This window comes from Hypanus sabinus, chromosome 24 (assembly GCF_030144855.1).
Source record: "Hypanus sabinus isolate sHypSab1 chromosome 24, sHypSab1.hap1, whole genome shotgun sequence".
NCBI lineage: Eukaryota > Metazoa > Chordata > Chondrichthyes > Myliobatiformes > Dasyatidae > Hypanus > Hypanus sabinus.
This window is the reverse complement of record NC_082729.1, coordinates 1636541-1657630: the sequence shown is the minus strand read 5'-3', so window position 1 is coordinate 1657630 and position 21090 is coordinate 1636541. Positions and strand designations below refer to the sequence as shown.

The window sequence follows — 21090 nt, the reverse complement described above, 5'->3', positions numbered from 1 at the left end:
CTGCTCATGATTTTCAATACGCTTCAGAGGTTGTCTGCCTGACGTCAGTGGTGGCATAACCAGGTCTTGTGATATGTACCAGCTGCTTGTTATGACCATCCACCACCCACTCCCATGGCCTCATGAGACCCTGATCAGTGGCCAAGCAGGTGCTACACCTTGCCTAAGGGTGACCTGCAGGCTAACGGGGGGAAGAGTGCCTTACACCTCCTTTGGCAGAGAAGTATCTCCACCACACCACTCAGTTCCTGACAATGACATTGTTTATTTTCATTCCTAATCGCTCCTACAGAGGTAATTAAGAGTCAAACACTTTTCAGACCTGGAAGTCAGGGACTGGACAAATTTTAAGAGTAGGTTAAAAGGTTGGCACATCATCTTGGACAGAAGGGCCTCTACTGTTCTATGTTCTATATACCTCATTTGTCCAACACAAGAAAGTGAGATCAAAGGAACATTCTGCAAATGGAATATTCATTGCTCCCTATGTCTATGTTCGCAGGTTACTATAACGACTACACCAGAGTTGCCATTAAATGTCTGAAGACTGGCAGCATGTCAGCTGATTCATTCCTCGCTGAAGCCAATTTGATGAAGACATTACAACATTATAGACTGGTGAAGCTCAATGCCGTGGTCACTGAGGAACCAATCTACATCATCACAGAGTACATGGCGAATGGTAACGGACCTAACCCTCCTGTTTTAATATTATTATTATTATTATTACCCACATATAAACGAAAGCAAAACTATGTCCGTATTTCATTAAAAGTTTGAGGAGATTTGGTATTTCGAATTTCTACAGGTGTACGATGGAGAACATTCTAGTTGGCTGCATTACTGTCTGGTATGGGGGTGGGAGGGGAGCCACAGTACAGGATTGTTGTACACTGTACAGTACCATCTAAACAGTATCTTGGGTCCATTTTCCTTTGCTTTGTTAATATCTCTGTAATATTTTTTCCCACTTCTTTGCCCCTTGTCCCTACCCCCATTTCTCTTCCATGCTAATGGATTCCACTACTGTTGCAAAGCCTCGTGGTGAATCTGCCTCTGGGTCTGAATTAGCTTTGGCAAGATGTCCAAAGGCCTTTGTGCATTTTCTCACCTCCCATGTAAGACTGGTAACTTACTTGGGTAGATTTTTTGAAAGTTTCCAGCTCCCAGCACCACTGCCGCCTGCCATTTACCGAGGGTCCATGGACCCCTTCTCCATCATGTCACGGTGATGTCATCATGTATCCCAGATGAAAAACGGAGAATGGGGCCTTGAGGTAAAGACGGGCTGTAGTCCATGGCTTGAAGAAGCAGGTCCACTCTGCAGGCTCCCTGTTAATATTGCGGCCACTGCTGATAACAGCAGCCCCTCTCACCGGGTTTTAGCATCAAATGTACTTTATGGCGCTTGCTATTTCGTATGTGCTATGTGTGCTTTGTGCTGTGTGTGCATGTTGGTACTGTGTTTTGTACCTTGACCCTGTAGTAACTCTGTCACGTTTGGATGTATTAAACTCACATTGAAGTGCCTGCATTCCACTGGTTCCAGCGGAAGAACCACCTGTGAGGCAGCTTTCAGCAGAATCCGAATCCGAATCCAATTCACCGTCGCTGACATACTCGATGTTGTGGAATTCGATGCTTTGCAGCAACAGGACCATACACTACACAATATTTACAAAAAAATGCCTAGAGTATAGAGTCAGAGAAAGCTTCAGCACAAAAACAGGCCTTTCAGACCATCTAGTCTGTGCTGAGCCATTTAAACGGCAAAGAAAAGATAGATACATAGGTCAAAGGGAGAGCAAAAATTGTGAGGTGGAGTTCATGGGTTCATTCACAAACAAGAGAAAATCTGCAGCTGTTGGAAATTCGAGCAACACACACTAACTATTGGAGGAACTCAGCAGGCCAGGCAGTGTCTATGGAAAAGAGTAAGCAGGTCCTGCTGAAGGGTCTTGGCCCAAAACATTAACTGTGTGCTCTTTTCCATAGAAGCTGCCTGACCTGTTGAGTTCCTCCAGCAGTTTTTGTGTGTTCACGGGTTCATTTCCTGTTTATAAATATGATGTCGGAGAGGAAGAACGTGTTCCTGAACTGTTGAATATAACACCTGCATTGTTGCACCTTCGTTAACAAGGGTAATGGACCAATTCAACCTTTGATAGGTTTCAATACCATCCACCCTCATTCTCCAAAACTCCAGCAGAGCCACCAAATACTTCTCATGTGTTAACCCTTTCATTGTCCTGATCATCTCATTAACCTCATCTGGGACTTCTCTGATGCCAGCACATCCTTCCCCGGATATGGGGGCCCAAAATGGATTACAATACTCCAAATGTAGTCTGTCCAATGTCTGAGAAAGCCACAGCATTGCATCCTTGATTATAGATCTAACCGCAGCTCATACATTAACCCTTTCATTCCTGGGAGCATTCTTGTGAACCAGCTCAGGACCCTCTTCAATGCCAGCATGGTCTTTCTTAGATAAGGACCCCAAAATTGCTCACAATACTCACAGTGCAGTGTGACCGGTGCCTTATAAAGCCCCAGCATTACATCCTGGCTTTTATTTTCAGTCCTCTCGAAATGAATGCTAAAATCACATTTGCCTTCCTCACCACCAACTCAATCTACAAGTTAACCTTTAGGGAATCCTGCACGAGTACTCCCAAGTCCCTTTGCACCTTGGACTTTTTGAATTTTCTCCCCGTCAGGTAAATAGTCTACACTTTTATTCCTTTTACCAAAGTGCAATGACTATATACTTCCCGACACGGTATTCCATCTGCCACTTTTGTGCCCATCCTAAACTGTCCAAGTCTTTCTGTTTCCTGCCCCTCCGTCTCTCAACTGCAACCCAATTTACCAGCGCCTCACTGATCTCGTCTGAAGTGTTTGTGACAGTTTCTGCAGAGTGAAAACCAGTGACAAACAATCCCACGTTGCAGGGGAACAATGATATTGTGAGGTGTGAGCAAAGCTGCCTGTGTCTGCAGTAAATTAGGTCATCTTGTTGCTGGAGCTCTTGTTTCCAACTTCACTAGGCGAAGCTGTACTTCAACGCGCTAAACCTAGAGCAACTCTGTAATGTCAGAGTCAATAACTCTGCAATACAAAGGCTTTGAGTGATCGGGCACTAAGTGTTTGTTCCTGTTGCATAATCGCCAGATTAGTTTATGGTTCTGCACACGGATTTTCTTTGAGAAACATGACTGACATTTCTTTTCCATGGGAAACAAAAATCCCTGGAGAAGTGTGTTTGTGTTCAAACTCGCTTTTGGCAAGAAGTATAAATGTTGCAGCAATACAATCGCCAAAAGGAAAACATAAATTTTCCTTAGAGTTAATTAATGATTTTATCAACAATCAGGTAGATGACAGCTCTCAGACTGAGGACAAAGTCCTAGTAGTGAAATTTCCATTCTGTAAAAAGCAGTCCAACGAGATTAAAGGACCATAAGATACAGGAGCATAATTAGGCCATTTGGCCCTTCTAGTCTGTTCTGCCATTTCATCATGGCTGATCCATTTTCCCTCCCAGTCCCAGTCTCCTGTTTCTCCCTATTTCTCTTCATGCCCAACTAATCAAGAATCGATCAACCTCTGCCTTACGGAGGGTACAGTAGCATAGTGGTTAGCACAATACTTTACAGTACCGGCGACCCGGACTCGATTCTCGCCAAGGCCTGTTTGTATGTTCTCCTCTGGGAACTCTGGGTTTCCTCCCACAGTTTAAAGGTTGGTAGGTGAATTGTCCTGTGATTTGGCTAGGACTAAATCAGGGGATTGCTGGGCGGCGAAGCTCAAAGAGCTGACAGCCTATTCCACACTGCCTCTACAGCCCCCTCTCACAATGAATTCCACCAATTCACCACTCTCTGGCTAAAGAAATTTCTCGTCATTTCTGTTTTAAAAAGACAGCCCTCTTTTCTGAGGCTGTGTCCTCTGGTCTGGACTCTCCCACCATAGGAAACATCCTCTCTACATCCACTCCATTAACAGACATCCCACCCTGCAAAAACTCATTTCAGGGAGGTAGTACCATCGATTTGCAGGAGATGGGATGTCTGCAATAGAGTAGCTCCTTAGCAGCTAGCCAGCTAGTTTAAATAACGTTAGCTATGCTAATGAACAAATGATTCCTGTTAAACTCACCTCAACAGTGATTTAACCCATCATGGACAATAGAAAAGTCACTGTTGCAAACAGTGCAGCGAGAAACACTGTCATTATTTTTGACCCCTATTAGGCAGGGGTAGGGTTAGGGGTAGGGGTAGGGGTAGTATTAGTGTAGTCTGGGGTGAAGTACGTTTTATATTTTCTTTTTTTTTGGAACACTCTGCCATGGTGCTCTCTCTCTTGTGCACTCTCTCTCTCACTCGCTGGCTCTCAAAAAAATCGATTTCTGGGATATTGTAAATAATTTGCAGGCATCAGGGAGCCGCTATCGATATGTGGGAGACTCCCAGAACTTCCAGGAGAGGTGAGATTCTGCATCAAGGTCTTTCAACATTCGATAGGTTTCAATGAGGTCACCCCTCACTGAATTCGTACAATGTTACATAGAACGTATGATAGTACACACAACATAGAACAGCCCAGCACAGGAAAAGACTCTTTGGCCTGTTATGTCTGCACTGACCAGGAATCCAAACTAACTAATCCACTCTGCCTACACATAGTCTACAGAACTGCGCAAAAGTCCTAGACCCATATCTATAGCTTAGGGTGCCTCAGACTTTTCCACGGTACTCTGTTTGTCAACGTGGAGCAGAGAGCGAGAATGTAAATCTGGCGGAAGCAAAGAACGTTGGAATTGACGAGAGTGGAGCGCCACGAGAGGGGTGTGGGACAGGTGGCAGAGAAGGGGTGGCAGGGGTGGGATGGGGTGGGGGTAGAAGGAATGCCAAGGACTAGATGGAGGGTGGCTTTGGTACAGACACACCCAACCCTGAGACACCAGCAAGGTCTTTTGATTCCAAACAACTGGTTTATTGATCATTACAAGATGTCTCTCTGGTGCTTCCCAATCCTTCCCCTCTCCCTTTCCTCCTTTCCCTTCGGTGATTCCCATCTCCCTGTTTCCTTCCCACTCTTAATCCACAGTAGAGACCCATATCAGAATCAGGTTTATCATCACTCCCGTGTCATGAAATTTGTTTTTTTGTTGTGGCCACAGTACAGTGCAATACATAAAATTACTACAGTACTGAGCAAAAGTCTTAGGCTCCCGAGCTATATATATGTGCCTGAGACTTTTGCCCCATATTGTGTGTCTCTGTATTTCCTGTCTCTTTATGCATCTGTCTAAATGTCTTTTTAGCATTTCTATTGTATCGGTTTATATTACTTCTCTGGCAGCTTGTTCCAGGCACCTACCAGAATCTATGTAAAAGAAAACCTGATCTGCAATCTCCCTCAAATTTTTCCCCTCTTGACTTAGACCCTGCACTCTGTATTATTTGTCATTTCTATCCTGAAAACAAGAACTCTGACTATCTGCTCTATCCTTGCCTCTCATAATTTTAAGAATCTCTCTCAGCTCACCCCCAGACTCCAATGTTCCAGAGAAAATCATCCATTCAGTCTTTCCTTATTGCCAATACTGTCTAAACCAGACACATCTTGGTGAACCTTTTCCACAGCCCTGCAAAGCTTCCACGTTGTCTGCACACAATATATACCAAGTGTGGCCTAACCAAAGTTTGATACATCTGTAACTTGATTTCCTGACTTTTAAACTAAATGCTGCAACCAACGACAGCAAGCCTACCAAATGCAGCTCTTTGAGACCTCAGTGTGTCTGTGCAGGTTTGAGAAGAGAATACGTGCAACATTAAAGTTCTAACTCAGTGTTTCCCACTCTGGGTCCATGGATTCCTTGCTTCATGGCATAAGGAAGGTTGGGAAAGCCATATTCTAACTGATTTGCCTGTCACATCAGGAAATGTGGAGGAAGCCTGACCCAAAAGCAGAGAACGGAGATAATTTAGCAGTAAACAATGGGAGGGTGGAGAGGGAAGGGATGGCTTTGGGGCTCTGATGTTTCTATCATTCATTCCCTAGGATTTCTTGTTTTACAGATGTCTGTGAAGAGTAAGAATTTCAAGTTATACATTCTTTGATATTAAATTGAACCATTTGATTTGAAATGATAACTTCATTAATAGACAGCAGAATTACAAGCCACGAGGGGGGCAGAAAACAAGAGAGAACAGAAACCAAACACAACAGGCAACAAGATCACATTCAGGCAGGGAGAGTGAAAGAGGAGCAGCTGGCTGAGCCCAGCTCGCTCAATGGATGAACAGGGATGGTAGATGATGACTGGGTTTAAATAGGCTGCAGGTGATGAGTCTGGAATGAGCAGCAGGTGAATCCTATTAACTGTGTGGAGACGGGGAAGTTCCTGCACGTGTAGGCTGAGAGGCGTTAGTAGGAGCAAGCCTGATAGTCATCTACTTTGGTGAATATGACTGTCAGAAAGTTTCAAGATACAAGGCTCTAATGAAGGCATTCTGCCTACTGTATGTGGCTTACAGTACATATTCCACCACACTGAGAAAACAATGAACAAATGCTTACAGTGTACACTCAGAATATTTCTGCTGTTCCTACTGAGATTAACTTATGAGAAACACTCCTTCTGAATTTGCATTTGAGATATTTAGAAGAGCTATTTTCGGACACACCATATATAATTATCTGATTCAGTACCCAGTGCTGCCTTGCATTAATGACAACCAGGGGATATTGGTGTAAAACTACCATTTCCTGTGTAAGGGCTGGTATTGTTAGACAATTCACTGGCTGGGTGAGAAGATTTTTATCTCCCTTCTTTGGTCTGAGTGCCAAACTCTGCCCTGGAATTGAAAGATGGAATGCTGTGGACAATGCTGATGCTGATGGCTTGGGGAAGCAAACCTTTAAGATTCAAAATTGCTTAATGTCACTTCCAGTGAAAGTGTAAAGGAGAATGAAATAATTGTTACTCTGGATCCAATGCTACACAATAAAAACACAATAAGATAAAGGACACAATAATAGAAAAACAATAAATATACATACAATCTATCTATGAATGTAAGCTAATCTTATATGTGTTCATAAAATATCTCTAGGCACAGGAGTGGCTGTACGTACGGTGATTGACAGGAAATGATAGAGTAGTGGTGGTTGGGGGTGTGTAGGGGTGTGTTAGTGGGCGGAGGTGTTGATCAGCCCTACTGTTTGAGTCTGGTGGTCCTGGGGTGGATGCTACGTAGCCTCCTCCCTGATGGGAGTGGGTTGAACAGGATGGGTGGGATCGTTCATGATGTTACTGTCCCTTTTCCAGCATCTTTCTGTATCTGTGTCCTTGACGGTGGGTAGCTGGTGCCAATGAGATGCGTTGGGTAGTTTTGACTTCCCATTGTAGAGCCGTCCTGTCTGTCCCAGTGTGGTGATGCAGCTTGTTAGGATGGTCCATACTGCTTGTCTGTAGAATGACATAAGGACAAGTAAAGTCTAGCTCTTTTCAGCCTCCTCAGAAGCTTGAGGTTCTGGCGAGCTTTCCTGACAGTGTAGGAAGTGTTCAGGGACCACGAGAGGTTGTGTGTGATGTGCACTCCCAGGAGTGTCAAACAGCTTACAGTTTCCACTACCGCGCCAAAGCAAGTGTCAGAAAATGCTGCCAGGTTTCAGTTCCCATCGATGAATAATAGAACATAGTTCAGGCCTTTCGGGCTACAATGTTGTGCCAACATTTTAATCTCATCTAACATGAATCTAACTCTTCCCTCTAACACAGCCCTCCATTTTTCATTTTTCATCCATGTGTCCAAGAAGTTCGTAAATGTCCCTAATGTAGCTGCCTCTACCACCTTCTCTGGCAGTACGTTCCATGCACCCACCACTCTGTTAAAAAAAAACCTGCCTCTGACATTCCTCTCCTATACTTTCCTCTAATCACCTTAAAAGTATGCCCCTTCATATTAGCCATTTCCACCCTGGGAAAAAGTCTCTGGCTGTCCACTCGATCTATGCCTCTTATCATCTTGTTTACAGTTATCAAGTCACCTCTCATCCTTCTTCACTCCAAAGAGAAAGTTCCAAAACAATTTCAAAGTTCAAAGCAAATCTGTTATCAAAGTATGTCTACTTCATACAACTTGAGATTCATCTCTTACAGGCAGCCACAAAACAAAGAACCCCCAGTAGAACCCATTCAAAACAAAGGCAGGCCATCAAGCACCCAGTGTGCAGGAAAAAAAAATCAAATCGTGAAAGCAAGCAAGCAGGATCCAGAAGTGAAGTTCACAACGCCAGGCATCACTGCAGTCCATCCAGAAGTCCACTAGTTGCAGACCGCAGCCTCGGTCCTATCTCGTTCAATCCTCATACAACAGAGTTTATTATTATCATCTCTCCATTTTTAATTAATTTTTGGTGTTCCAGAGATGAAAGATTGCCTGGAAATTCAGCTATTGAATTCTATTTATAAAAAAAAGACACAGCCAACTCTACAAAGGAGTGAAATGGGAGCCAAGTTACCTCCGGAAGCTCCACCCCACAGTCAGTGGTTGTTTTTCAAGTGCGAGCCTTTGTTCATATCCAGCATGTGTCATAGACAAGAATTGTTACTGCAGACAATTAAATGTATCTTCAGTAACAATTCTTGTTTGTTCTAAGGCTGCAAACATTACAATTCATCCCAAATTTTAAATATGAGAGTATGAATATTAGCATCATCCAGTGAACTCAGAGGCAGAAAAGGTGCTTCCAGGTCCATACGATAGTCAGGTTCAGATGGATTTTTATAAATCTCTCATTGCTCCTCCTCTGTGATCTCTGCTACCCTCTGACTCTTCCAGTAAACAAATTCCACCCCCCCCCATTCCCCACTCTTTCCTCTTTTCACCTCCTATGACTTTCCGCGGGTCCCCTCCTCCTTCCCTTTCTCCAATGGTCCACTCTCCTCTCCTATCAGATTCCTTCCTCTCCAGCTCTTGACCTTTCCCACCCACCTGGCTTCACCTCTCACCTTCCAGCTAACCTCCTTCTTCCCCCCCCCCCCCCAGCTTTTTGTTCTGGCATCTTTCCCCATCCTTCTCAGTGCTGAAGAAGGGTCTCATTTGTTCGTTTCCATAGATGCTGCCTGACCAGCTGAGTTTCTCCAGCACTCTGTGCGTGTTGCTTTTTATAAATCGTGTTGTTCAGTGTCTGATTTGAGGACTGAATTGAGCCTCGTAGTTTCTGGTGTCACTGGGGGGAGGTGTGACCATGTGATCCAACCCCACCTGTTGCAAATCATCTGAACTCAGTCTGCAAGTCCAAACATTGCCCCAAAACACCTGAGGAACTTAGGCTTACTAAATCTAGAATGAAGAGCTAGTGCAGAGTGGAAGCCTGCTGGGCCCCAAACCCAGAGGCCGCTGTGTCGAAACCACCCTCTGCAATATTTAGTACAGTAGTGTGGTAGTTAACAAAACGCTTTATAGGGCCAGCTGTAGGATCAGGGTATAAGTCCTGCCGCTGTGTGTCAGGAGTTTGTACATTCTCCCCGTGACCATGTGCTATTTTCCGGTTCTGGTTTCCTCCCACATCGCAAAGTCGGACCTGTTAGGGTTAGTAAGTTGAGGGCATTTTCCGTTGGTGCCATAAGCGTGGTGATATTTGTGGGCTACTCTCCCCCCCACCCCACCCCCAGCACAATCCACTCTGATTTGATTTGGCACAAACAATGCATTTCGTTGTGTGTTTCGATGTACACATGACAGATAAAGCTAAGCTTTTTGCTTTAAAAAATTCTTTTTTTAGCATCAGTAAGAGTGACCAGCCTGTCACAGTAACCCGTCCAGTTCACTTACACCCCTCAGGAAATGACATCTGCTGCCGTTACCTGGGCTGGTCTCTCTGTGCTCATAGACCCACCAGGATGTGGCTTCTGTCCACACAGTGCTTCCTCAGCGGAAATATTCACTTCAGGTACATGGGGCATAAGTAATGAATGCTTTTTTAAAGCACACATGCCCTGTGAGTGTGTACAGTAACCACGTTTCCACGCAGGTCAGTTCATTCCTGAGCTACTACTGGTCAGTTACAAGTCATTGTACCTACGTCCTGTTTGTTAGATCACCGTCTCTTCTGTAAATTGACCGAATGACCCTCTGGCTTATTTGTAGGATGAATCTCCACCAAGGGTCAAGAGAAAGATATATAATAATGCCATTCGGCCCATCTAGTCTGCTCCATTATGGCTGATTTATTTTCCCTCTCAACCCCTGCCTTCTCCCCATAAACTTCAACACCAATCAAGAAACTATCACCGTCCACTTTAACTATACCCAATGACTTAGCCTCCACAGACGTTTATGGCAAAGAATTCCACAGATTTGCCACCCTCCAGCTGAAGAAATTCCTCCTCATCTCTGATCTAAAGGACCACTCCTCTATTCTGCGGCTGTGTCCTTTGGTCTTAGACTCCGTGTCTATCAATAAACTGATTAGAAAGACTGGCTCTGTTATAGGAGTCAAACTGAACACACTGGAGGCTGTGGTAGACAAAGGACCCTACGGAAAATCCTGGCAATTCTGGACAATGTTTCTCGCCCTCTGCATGCTGCCTTGGCTGAACAGAGGAGCATGTTCAGTATAGACTAAGACTAGTATGCTGCTCCAAAGAGTGCTACATAAGGTCGATCTTACCCTCGGCCATTAGGCTCGATAATGAGTCAACCTATAGCCAGGGAAGTGATGACCCCCTCCTGCTAGACTGTTTGAGGTAACATTTTTTATTCTTTCTTATTGCTCTTCGATTATTTGTATAGCTGTGCACTTGCAATGCTACTGTGACACTGCAATTTCCTTTGGGATCTATAAAGTATCCACAGGAAACTGCTTGATATGAAACTGCACTGGGGTAGACAGGAAGGCTCTACAATGGACGGTCAAAACTGCCCAACATGACGCTGGCATGAGCCTACCAACCATCAAGGACATACATACAGAAAGGTGAATCAGACCTAATATCACAGGCATATGCCATGATGTTATGTACTTTGCAATAGACAATAATAAGGACTATAAATTACAATAAGTATATACAAAGAAAGAAAAGTAAATTAAGTAAGTAGTTCAAAAAGGGAGGAAAGTTGTGAAGTAGTGTTCGTGGGTTCATTACCCATTCAGAAATCTGAAGGTGGAGAGTAAGAAGCTTCTTGAATCGTTGAGTGTGTGCCTTCAGGTTTCTGTACCTCCTCCCTGATGGTAGCAATGAGAGACGATGGTCCTTAATGATGGATGTTGCCTTTTTGAGGCATTGCCTTCTGAAGGTGTCTGCGAGGCTAGTCCTCATGATGGAGCTGGTTGAGCTTATGACTTCCTGCAGCTTTTCCCGATTCTGTGCAGTGCCCCTCCATACTAGATAGAATACAACCAGTTGGAATGCTCTCCACAAAATGTCTGTAGAAACTTACAAGTGTCTTTGGTGACATACCAACTCTCCTCAAACTCCCAATGAAATTTAGCCACCGTCATGCCTTCTTTGTAATTATGTCAATATACTGGACCCAGGATAGATCTTCAGAGATGTTGGCACCCAGGGAGTTGAAACTGCTTCCCCTTTGCACTTCTGATCCCTCGTTGAAGGCTGATGATTGTTCCCTTGATTTCCCCTTCCTGAAGTCCACAATCAATTCCTTGGTCTTGCTGATGTTGAGTGCAAGGATGTTGCTGTGACACCACTCAACCAGCTGATCTATCTCACTCCTGTATGCCTCCTCATCACCATCTGAAATTCTGGCAAACAATAATTGCGTCATCAGCAAATTTATGGATGCCATTCGAGCTGTGCCTAGCCACACAGTTGTCGGTGTAGAGAGAATAGAGCAGTGGGCTAAGCACACACTCCTAAGGTGTGCCAGTGTTGATTGTCAGTGAGGAGGAGATGTTATTTCCAACCTGTACAGACAGTAGTCTTCCAGTCAGGATCCATTTGCAGAGGGAGGTACAGAGGCCCAGTTTTTGGAACTTGTTGATTAGAGGTGAGGATATGATTGTGTTGAACGCTGAGCTCTAATCAATAAACAGCAGCCTGATGTAGGTATTGCGATTGTCCAGGTGATCCAAGGCCGAGTGGAGAGCCAGTGAGATTTCATCCACTGTAGACCTATTGTGATGAGAGGCAAATTGCAGCGGGTCCAGGTCCTTGCTTAGGTAGGAGTTGATTCTGGCCATGATCAACCTCTCTAAACACTTCATCACAGTCAATGTGAGTGCCACTGAATGATAGTCATTGAGGCAGCTCACCCTGCTCTTCTTGGGCACTGGGATGATTTTGAAGTAAGTGGGAACCTCTGACTGTAGAAGTGTAAGATTGAAAATGTCCTTAAACATTGGTTAGCCAAGGTGTTCAGAGCCCTACCAGGTACCCCATTGGGGCCTGATGCCTTGCAAACATTTGCCCTTTTGAAAGATGTAAGAGTGTTCTGTGTGGATAGGTTGGATTTCTTCTTCTTCTTCCTCTTCCTGGGCCCTCAGCTCCCAGTGGAGCACAGACCATCCATGATCTTCCATCTCCACCATCCTCTGTTCTGAGCCAGTTTCTTACGGGTGGACCATCGTTTAATTTCAGCCTTGACGTCTCTCCTCCATGTGTTCTTTGGATGCCCCTTTTCCCTCTTTCTTTGGGGATTCCATTGCAATGCCTGCCCAGTGATGTTGTTGGTTGGATTCCTCGAGGTGTGGACAATCCACCTCCATACGATAAGGTCTTTTAAGAGACTTTTAGATAGGTACATGGAGTTTAGTAAAATGGAGGGCTATAGGTAAGCCTAGTAATTTCTAAGGTGGGGACATTTCGGCACAACTTTGTGGGCCGAAGAGCCTGTATTGTGCTGTAGGTTTTCTATGTTTCTATCTCCGATTGTGCCTATGAACTCCTGGTTGGTGTTTCCCCACAGTGTCAGTTGGTTACTTTGTCAGTCTATATGATGATTAAGATTCTTCTCAGGCACTGATGGTTGAAAGCCAGCAGCTTTTGCAGTGTCTCCTTTGTTGTTTTCCATGTTTCAGGGCCATTTAGGAGCACTGTTTCAACATCTGAGTCGAAGATTCTGATGTTGGTTTTGCTTGATATGACTCTACTTGTCCACACTTTCTTCAAGATGTTGAAAACAACTTTGGCCTTGTTGATCCTGGCTTTGACGTCCTCATCCTTTCAACAATATCTCTATGATGGTGGACTTTCCTGCCTGGTACATGGTTCTCACGTTCAGGTACCCAAAGTAGTTAGTGACTTTAGTGACAAAGGAGTCATCGGCTGTACAGGCTCCTGATGACTTTCCCTGCGCTGTGACATCCGCTCACTCGATAGTGAGCCTCTTCTCACAAAGTCGATGGTCTGGCTGGAGTTCATCAGTGTTTCTGCAATCCATTGTATCACCTGTACAGGGGATTGGCCGATACAGCTTCACCAGAGCCTTGTTGGCTGGCCTTACCCGTTTCCACCTCTCGTGACAGGGATGTAGGGTCAGATTTTAAGAGGTGGGCTGTACAGGGGCTTTGAACTATCGGTTCATCTTTAGAACTTTTCCTCTTTTCCTGAGAAACAAGAGATCAAAGAACTCTCCACTAATTGCTAAAATCCTAACTGGATTTAAGTTGGCCTGTCTCACCAATTTCTGCTGCATTCTGAATACACAGCATGGAAGTGTCACATTTTGATGTTAATTTGTGTTAATTGGTAAACTCATGTGAAGAAACCATATTGCTGATTGAGGTGTTTTTGGAGTAGATTAGGTGAACTCTGATTCTAGTCCATGATGGTGTCTAAAGCCAAATTTAAATGGGGAAGGATTCGAGTTTGGGGAGAGGTCGTGTTGCAATACACTCTCTCTGGTGAGATTCAATCTAAATTGAATGTACTTCAGCTGGATAAATTCAGATCCCTGGGGACATGTGCTTGAGTGAAGAAAACTGACCTTGAATCTGTTAACAACTGCATTTTGGCACTGTCATTGGAACAGGACCGGCTGGGAGTATTGTAGAGGAAGGTTGCATGGTTAATGAAGGAAGGGTGAATCCAAGGGTTGGAACCGTAAACGTTGTCAGTGCTGGACTGTGAGCACACTGCCAGAACACACATTGATGTCATTAGGTGGAGTTGTAAGGTGAACCATTCCCCACTATTATCTCTTAAACTGCAAAGCAATAATAATAAAAAAAAAGTCACCACTTCTATTTAATTGAATAAGACTGCAGTAAATTTGAAATAATAAATGCCAGGACTGTGTGTAGAGTGTGGAGGCCAGTAGAAACAGCTGGCAAACCTTAGGTTCAAGAGCCTGATGTCTGAGGAGTAATCCCACGAAAGTGGTGTACTTGGCCCAGTCTGCCACCTCCACTGAGCACATCTACGTGAACCGCTGTCGCAGGAAAGCAGCATCTATGTGAACATCTACGTGAACCGCTGTCGCAGGAAAGCAGCATCTACGTGAACATCTACATGAACCGCTGTCGCAGGAAAGCAGCATCTACGTGAACATCTACGTGAACCGCTGTCGCAGGAAAGCAGCACCCATCATCAGGGACCCCCACCGCTCAGGCCATGCTCTCTTCTCGCTGCTGCCATCAGGTAGAAGGTACAGGAGCCTCAGGATACATCACCAGGTTCAGGAACAGTTATTAACCCTCAACTATCAGGCTCTTGAATCAAAAGAGATAACTTCTCTCAACTTCACTTGCCCCATCATAGAAATATTCCCACACCTATGGTTTTTCTTTCAAGGACTCTTCATCTCATGTTTTTGATATTTATTGCTTATTTATTTTTTATTATTGTATCTTTTTATATTTGCATAGTTTGTTATCTTTTGCACTCTGGTTGAACTCCCAGATTAGTGTGGTCTTTCGTTGATTCTGTTGTGGTTATGGTTCTATAGATTTATTGAGTATGCCCATAAGGAAATGAATCTCAGGGTTATGTACTTTGATAATAAATTCAGATTGAACTTTGAACTTTGAACCTGGGATGAGAGTCCTGAGGCTCCTGCACCTCCAAAGCCTCAACATTCTCTCTGTAATGAGGTGACCAGAACCGAATGCAATACTCCAGATGCGACCCAGCTAGAGTCGCATAAAGTTGCAGCATAACTTCCCAATTCTTGAACTCATGCCTCGACTAATAAAGACAAGCAGGCATGTGCCTCCATTGCCACTCTGTGTAGTCACTTTCAGGGAGCTATAGGTTTAGAGTCCAGGATCCCTCAGTACAGCAATGCTGTTAAGGGTGTTGCTATTCAGAATGCATTGGGATCAGAATACCTCATGGAACTGAAAATAGTGTAGCTGACACGCCCCCACCCCTTTCAACCAATCACAACCTTTGACAAAGTGACCACACTATCCTGCCCCTCAGAGTACTAAGTGGTGTTTTCTTCAGTTCTTTCTGAACTGACCAGTCCGGACAAGGCCAGAGAGTGAGTGACAGTGAATTCCTTGTCCCTCGCCACTCCTTTGGTGACCCAGGGACCTCTCTCTCCTGCAAGGTTGCTCTCAGCTGAGGGCAGGCTGACCAGACCCATCTCTGACTCAGCATTTCTCCAGATCCACATTCCCCTTGGAGCGGCAGAGGCTGAGGGAGATCTGATGGAGGTTTTTGAGAGGCACAGATAGGGTATCTGTTTCCCAAGGTGGAAATGTCTAATAGCATGCATTGACGGTGAGAGGGGTTGGGTTCAGAGGGGATATGAGGGGCCAGTTTTTTACTCAGACACTGATGGATGCCTGGAATGTGCTATCTGGTGTGGTGGTAGAGACAAATACATTAGAGGCTTTTAAGAGACATGAATGTGAGGAAGATGGAGGGATATGGGCATTGCGTAGGTAGGAGGGATTGGTTTTGGGGGATTTTTCATTTACTTTTTAGCTGGATGGCATAACATTGTGGGCCGAAGGGCCTGTTCCTGTGTGGTACTGTTTTATGTTCTATGTTATGGTCTGCAGGACTGGACAGACAGAGTGCAACTTCAGATAAACTTTGGGAACTTTCTTGGATTAGGACAGAAGTGGGAGTGGGTCACTCCACATTACAGGCTACCAAACCAGTCAGGAACCTCACAGCAGATCTGACCTTGGTCTGAACAACATGGTCCCCTTCTCTCTCCCTCTCCCCTTGACTCTGGTGCAGTTGCGATATCCACATATCCTTACCTTCAATGGCTGCCTCTGTTCCTCTCGAAGGCAGAGAGTTCCATGTTCATCATTCCTGGTTACAGTTACTGTTCTATACATTTGCTGAGCACGCCCACAGAAATGAACCTCAGGGTTGCATGTGGTGACATGCATGTACTCCAGTAATAAATCTTACTTTGAACTTCCGAGAGAAGAAATTCCTCTTCATGCCGCTGTGATTCCTGACTCGATCACTGGAGCACCACAGTCGGGTAGTGGCTCTATTACAGCTCAGAGTGCTGGAATCGGTAGGGGCAGCATGGTAGTGTACACATTCTCCCAAATCCCCTCTTGCCCTGGCTAATCAAGAATCTATCAACCTCTGCCTTAAATATATCAATGACTTGGCCTCCACAGCCGCTTGTGGCAATGAATTCCACAGATTCACCACTCTCTGGCTAAAGAAATTCCTCCTCATCTCTGTTCTGAAAGGATGTCCCTCTATTCTGAGGCTGTGCCCTCTGGTCCTAGACTCTACAATCATAGTAAACGTCCTCTCCACATCCACTCTATCGAGGCCTTTCAACATTCAACACATTTCAGTGAGGTCACCCTTCATTCTTCTAAATGAAGTAGAGTGAGTAGAGGCCCAGAGCCATCAAATGCTCCTCATGTGGGAAGCCTTTCAATCCCAGAATAATTTCTGTGAACCTCTTTTGAACCCTCTCCAATGCCAGCACATCCTTTCTTAGATAAGCGGCCCCAAATGCTCGCAATACTCCAGGTGAGGCCTCACCCATACTTTATAAAGCCTCAGTATCACATCCTTGCTTTTTTATTCTAGTCCTCTTGAAATGAATGCTAACATTGCATTTGCCTTCCTCACTGCAGTCTTTATCCTGAGGTCCTGCCCACAATTGCTCGATTCTCAGTCTGAAGTAGTCACCACCTCTCTGTCTCAACAAATTTTCTCCAGACTTTAAGCAAATGGGAATCACTATCAACAATTGTGTCCGTTATATGATAAGAGACACCTTGCTGACACCACAGGCAAAGGTATTACATCATCCCACTAAGTATGGATAACACCTAATTTATTACACTGAAAATAATGGTGTATTGTTTCAAATGTGATGTAGCTGACTGTCTAATAAATCAGATGCAGTTATGGTATTAATCTTTCTACTTATCTCCCTTTAGGTAATCTGGTTGACTTTCTGAAGTCACCTGTTGGATCGAAGCTCAACATATATAAGCTGATCGATATGGCAGCACAGGTGAGCTTCTGTACCTGGGGCAGAGACAGAACAAGACCAGATGTGCTGAAATTGGATCAGTAAATAGTTGAGATGTTCTGATGAAACTTTCCATTCATGTCACCTCAGTGTTCCTGGCCAAAATGGTCCTTGGCAAGTGTAGATCAGTAACTGAACTGAAGCAATAACTGGGGATCTTGGGGTCCACGCCCATTGATCCCACAAATTGACATGTGAGCTGCCAGGATGCTTAAGAAGGTGTGTGGTGTGTTGGCTTTCATTAGTCATGGGACTGAGTTCAAGGTAATGTTGCAGCTCTACTAACCCCTGGTTAGACCACATTTGAAATATTGTGGTCTCTAGCTTTGGATATAAATCATTTCATAATCTTAAAGAGCTCTATTAATACACTCCTTTGCTGCCTCTTTCATTTAGAAAAGATCCCATTGAGGTCAGTTCTGGTCACTCATTATAGGAAATATGTGGAAGTTTTAGAGAGGAGTTTTATAATGTCTGTTGAGGAATGTTTGAATGAGGTTGGGCTTTTCTCTCTGGAACAAAGGAGGATGAGAGGTGATTTGTCGAGGCATGTAAGATTATAGGAGAGATTATAGATCAAGTGGACAGTCAGCTCCTTTTTCCCAGGGTGGAAATGGCTAATACAAGGGGGCATAATTGTAAGGTGATTGGAGGAAAGTACAGGGGGGATGGTAGAAGTAGGCTTTAAAGTGTGGTGGGTACGTGGAATGCCCCATCGAGGTGGTGGTAGAGACAGATTCATTAGGGACGTTTAAGAGACTCTTAGATAGACACATAGATGATAGAAAGATGGAGGGCTCTGTGGAAGGGAAAGGTTACGTTCATTCTGGAGTAGCTTAAAAGGTTGACACACATTGTGGGCCAAAGGGCCTACTGCATTCTGTACATGAAATATGCTAAAGGTACTGTAGAGTGCAAAAGCCTTAGACACATATATACAGCCAGGGTGCCTGAACTTTTGCACAGTACTGTAGTAATTTTATGATTTGCACTGTACTACTGCTGCAAAAAACAAATTTCATGGCATATGTGAGTGATGATAAACCTGATTCTGATATGGGTCTCTATTCTGGACTGAGAGTAGGAAGGGGGCAGGGAGAGGGGAATCATGGCTGGGAAAAGGGGAAGGGAGAGGGGAGGGAGTGGGAAGCACCAGAATGACATTCTGTAATGATCTGGAAAGCAATTATTTGGAATCAAATGAGCTTGCCTGGTGTCTCAGGGCTGGGTGTGTCTACACCCGTGCCAAAACTACCCCCCACCCCAGCACTCCTCTGTCACCTGCTTGCGGCACAATTCCCAACATCCTTTGCTCCTGTCAGATTCACAAACTCGCTCACTACTCCACGTTGACAAATACAGCACTGTGCAAATGCCTTAGGCACCCTAGCTATATGTATGCGCTCAAGACTTTACCACAGTACTGTTGTTGAGACAGGAATAATAGCAACATGAAAAGACACTTGGATAGGTCCTTGGATAGGAAAGGCTTCGGGGAGGGGTCTCCAACCTTTTTTATGCCAGGGAGCCTTATTGTTAACCGAGGGATCTGTGGACCCCAGGCTAGGAAGCTCTGGTTCAGAAGGAAGTGGGCCAATCACAGGGACTACTTGGTAGGCACCATGGTCAGCATGAAAAAGTAGGGCTGAAGGGCTTCTTTCGGAGCTGTATTGTTCTCTGACTCTATGGTGTCAATAAAAAGCTGAACAATGGATGTCATCAAGCACCCTGACCACATCCCTTGGCTACAGAAACCTGACAAAAGATAACAATGCTCTCACCGCAACTCTATGCTGCTCAAACATTGGAAAATGCTTTTGCAGAGAAGCCTGCAGCATGCTCAAGGCGAGGACTCTTTATGTGGTGTGCTGGGCTTCAAGCAGGAACCAAACGTGCAACGAGAAGCACAAGCATTGAGTAGGTGCAGAAACACACAGCTGAGCTCAGCATTGAACGCGGGCTGGTTGATGCTTTACTTACAGTGAAGAGGGAGGGCCCAACTCTGAAGTCAAGTACACAATTATCACAGCCTGTGACATGGCACAGGAAAGGGAAGAGATGATAAAAACACTCTGCAGGAGTAATTGCTCGGTCAACAGAGGTCCATGATATCATTGGAATGCAGAAATATAATTCCATGTCCAACTGGGACGTGTAAGGGTGAGGACTGAGCACACAGTCACAGGCCAGTGTCCGTAATGGGGGAATGTATGGTCTGTGTTCTGGAGAAAGGAGTCATGACTTAATAAAACTCTTTCACACTTCCGAATCCACTCATACAACCTGAGGACACTGAATGAGCCCACCAACTTGGGCGTTCCACCAGTGTACAAAAGACACCAATCTCTGCAAATATATAGAAACATGGGAAATAGAACAGTCAATCACTAAAAAGTAAGAAATTATAATTATTATTACAAATAAATATGCAACAAATGTTGAGAACATGTGATGAAGAGTCCTTGAAAGTGAACCCATAGGTTGTGGGAGCATTTCAATGATGGGGCAAGTGAAGTTGAGTGAAGTTATCGCCTTCAGTAATGGGTAACAACTGTTCCTGAACCTGGTGGTGTGAGTCCTAAGGCTCCTGTACCCTCTTGCAGCAGCAAGAAGAGAGCATGTCCTGAGTAGTGGAGATCCCTGATGATGGATGCTGATTTCCTGTGACAACACTTCGTGTAGATGAGCTAATTATGAGCAGGATTTTATCCGTGATAAACTGGGCTATCCACTACTTTTTGTAGGATTTTCCATACAAGGACATTGGTTTTTCCATACCAGGCTGTGATGCACCCAGTCAATATACTCTCCACCACATACCTATTAAAGTTCATCAAAATTTTAGGTGACATGCTAGATCTTTGTAAGCTCTTAAGGATGTAGAGGTACTGCTGTGCTTTCTTCATAACTGTACTTACGTGTTGAGCCCAGGACAGGTCCCCTGAAATTATAACGCCAAGGAATTTCAAGTTGCTGACCCTCTCCACCTTTGATCCTCCAATTCAGACCGGCTCATGGAGCTCCAGTTACTTCCTCCTGAAGTCAGGAATTAGCTGACATTGAGTGAGAGGTTGTTGTTGTGGCACCACTCAGCCAGATTTTCAATCCTCTCCTATATGTTGATTCATTGCCACCTTTCCCATCCTTTCTAGAATGTTTTAATTCATTTAAAACTTGTTTTTAAATTATGGGGATAACTTAGAGTTAATTAGTGTGTATTTTTTAAAGATTATGAAGGGGTCTGTCTGCATTGTATTCAGTGGAGGGTGCACTGTCTCCTGGGCTATAAATGGGGCTAGTTTCAGCTGGTACTGACTGACACAAGATAGAGTGACCATAGAGAATGGGGAGGCACAGAAAGAAGGGGAGGGTGAATTACAGGTTCATGGTCGCAGAACCGCAGCATCCATGTCCGTGTCAAGACAGAGGAGAGCAATCAGAAAACTAGGAGCAAGCAAACTGATTAAACAATTGCGGGTAGTGAAGCTTTTGATGAAGGATCAAGAAAGATCTGGCTGAGGAAATATTCCTTTTATTCATCAAATTTCCCTTCAGTACCAGTGACTTGTCAGGTTGTTTGAAACGTGATTGAAACCTTGTAGTAGATTTAAACATTTTAAAACTTTGTTACCCCAGC

At 44.5% G+C, this 21090-nt stretch overlaps 1 protein-coding gene across 2 annotated transcripts in view; it reads left to right on the top strand.

The window, feature by feature from the left end:
* The window catches only part of LOC132380390 (proto-oncogene tyrosine-protein kinase LCK-like), a 104778-nt gene that overhangs the window by 63122 nt on the left and 20566 nt on the right, over positions 1-21090 (top strand). For both annotated transcript variants that reach the window (XM_059949139.1, XM_059949138.1), the window contains exons 9-10: positions 503-682; positions 17359-17435. In XM_059949139.1, the coding sequence (XP_059805122.1) occupies positions 503-682; positions 17359-17435 (257 nt within the window). The remainder of the gene's footprint in view (positions 1-502; positions 683-17358; positions 17436-21090) is intronic.